The sequence below is a fragment of the Rattus rattus genome, chromosome 13 (assembly GCF_011064425.1).
Source record: "Rattus rattus isolate New Zealand chromosome 13, Rrattus_CSIRO_v1, whole genome shotgun sequence".
NCBI lineage: Eukaryota > Metazoa > Chordata > Mammalia > Rodentia > Muridae > Rattus > Rattus rattus.
The window spans coordinates 43,401,175-43,403,846 of record NC_046166.1 but is presented as its reverse complement, the minus strand read 5'-3'; the positions used below and the strand labels follow the sequence as shown (position 1 = coordinate 43,403,846).

The 2,672-nt window shown below is 42.0% G+C and overlaps 1 protein-coding gene across 1 annotated transcript; it reads left to right on the top strand.

Annotated features, from left to right (window-relative positions):
• The first annotated feature begins 593 nt into the window (after positions 1-593).
• Positions 594-1,076, top strand: LOC116914968 (60S ribosomal protein L21-like). The gene has a single exon (XM_032919378.1). It carries the CDS (start codon positions 594-596, stop codon positions 1,074-1,076), a length of 483 nt encoding a protein of 160 aa, XP_032775269.1.
• Positions 1,077-2,672: the final 1,596 nt, after the last annotated feature.

Genomic DNA, 2,672 nt, shown 5'->3' with positions numbered 1-2,672 from the left:
TACTGGCAGCTCATTCTAGATGCCTAGAGTAAATGTCAGGAGACCTATTCTCTGAGATTTGGCCTGTCATATGCTTCAATCTAGAAAGGCAAAATCTCTTAAGTCAAAATCATGTAGTGTTTCAAACCGTAAAATATGATCTGAGTCAGACTGCAGTGAAGTTCCCTAGCTCCTCAGAAGCCAGGAGAATGATGGAAGCTGTTTACAGGTGCTAGGGTCAAAGGCACTGTACCACAAATTATTTGTCATCAGAAAATGCCAAAGGCAGCGAGTGCAGAATGCAAGACAAGAGACAGACGGACTCTCAGTGCCTGTTTGCCCATTCAGGAAAGAGATCTCTTGGGGGTGGGAAGTCAATTCTTTCTATCTTTTCAAATAAAATTTTACATTTTTCTTATATTGTAATTCTTTATTAATTTCACATTTCAATTCTTATTAGAGAACTCCTTTTCTCTTTTTCCTTCATCTTTTATAGACTTATGGATTTAATAGACATCTAATAACTGCTGAACATACCCATGGTATTTCCTCCAAAACAGACCATCATTTAAGACATAAAGCAAGGGGCAGCCATCTTCCAGTAACACGCCAAAATGATGAACACAGAAGGAAAGAAGAGAGGTACTCGGTATATGTTCTCTAGACCTTTTAGGAAACATGGAGTCGTTCCTTTGGCCACATACATGCGAATCTACAAGAAGCGTGATATTGTAGACATCAAGGGAATGGGCACCGTTCAAAAAGGAATGCCCCATAAGTGTTACCACGGCAAAACCGGAAGAGTCTACAATGTCACCCAGCATGCCCTGGGCATCATTGTAAACAAGCAAGTTAAAGGCAAGATTCTGGCCAAGAAGATCAATGTGTGGATTGAGCACATCAAGCACTCAAAGAGCAGAGACGGCTTCCTGAAGCAGGTGAAAGAGACCGATCAGAAGAAAAAGGAAGCCAAAGAGAAGGGTACCTGGGTTCAGCTGAAGCGCCAGCCTGCGCCACCCAGAGAAGTCCACTTTGTGAGGACTAATGGAAAGGAGCCTGAGCTGCTGGAGCCCACTCCATACGAATTCATGGCCTAATGTACACAAAGGAAATTAAGGACCTGGACTGCAAAGTGTTTTCCAAAAAAAAAAAAGACATAAATAAAGCGAGTCTTAACAAATGAGATTTAAGATAATTTCCTGCAATCTGTTTTATCGCAATGCAAGAGAAGCTACAGAAAGTACAAACTCCTATCATGTAAATAACATACCATTGAAGGGTAAATGGGTTGGATAAGGACTCAGCAGAGCAAATAGCATAGCCATTGCAATCATGCGGTCACCTCAGCTGTGTTTGCCAGCATTGGTCCTGCTCAAGGCTATGAAGAACCACGTATGGATAGGAAATGAGCTAATGTAGCCCAACCTCCACTCCCTCAAATTATTGACTACTGATAGATTCTAGAGGGAAGGGAGTCATTATCTACAGATATGTATGTACCCATTCACTGGTGAATTCGTCACACAGATAACCCTGATTAAACTCTCTAGCTTACTGTGATGGTTTGTATAGGCTCAGCCCAGGGAGTGGCATTATCAGAGAGAGAATGCACTGGCTGGTTTTGTGTGTCAACTTGACACAAGCTGGAGTTTTCACAGAGAAAGGAGCCTCCCTTGAGGAAATGCCTTCATGAGATCCAGTTCTAAGTCATTTTTTCAATTATCAATCAAGGATGGGCGGGTCCATTGTGGGTGGTGCCATCCCTGGCTGACAATCCTGGGTTCTAAAAGAAAGCAAGCTGAGCAAGCCAGTGGAAACAAGCCAGTTAAGAAATATCCATCCATGACCTCTTCATCAGCTCCTGCCTCCAGGTTTCTACCCTGTGTGAGTTCCAGTCCTGACTTCCTTTGGTGATGAACGGCAATGTGGAAGTGTAAGCTAAATAAACAATTTCCTCCCCAACTTACTTCTTGGTCATGATGTTTGTGCAGGAATAAAAAGTCTAAGACAGAGGGTGTGACCCTGTTGGAGTGGGTGTGGCCCTGTTGAAGTGGGTGTGCTCCTGTTGGATTAGGTGTGTTGCTGTGGCCTTTAAGACCCTCCCCCAAGCAGCCTGGAAGTGAGTATTCTGCTAGCAGCCTTTAGATGAAGACATAGCACTCTCATGTACTATGCTTGCGTGGATGCTGCCATGCTCCTGCCTTGATAATAATGGACTGAACCTCTGACCCTGCAAGCCAGCCCCAATTAAATGCTGTCTTTATAAGAGTTGCCTCTGCCATGGTGTCTGTTCACAGCAGTAAAATCCTAGCTAAGACAGTTTCAAAACAAAACAAAGAGACATGAACATAGAGAAAAGTCCTATAGGGAGAACTGGGATTGGTAGGGGATTGGAGGGAGATAAAAATCAAAAGGCAAAGTAATCAGAATGCATTTTGTACACGAATAAAAGTATAAAAGAATAAATTTAATCAGTAATAACAGATTGGAAAAATTATCTCCAAGCCTTCATTTCTTTGCAGTGGTCTGCTGCTCTCTATTTGTGAGATTAAGTTGAAAGAAAATAACATAACTTATGCATATTATTGACTAAGCAAATGCAAGCTATTTGTGTCACAAAATTTAAAGATCAGTGTCCTGCAGATACCTTCTTTTGTAGATACCCAAAAAAATATGGCCAGATGAGAAAATAA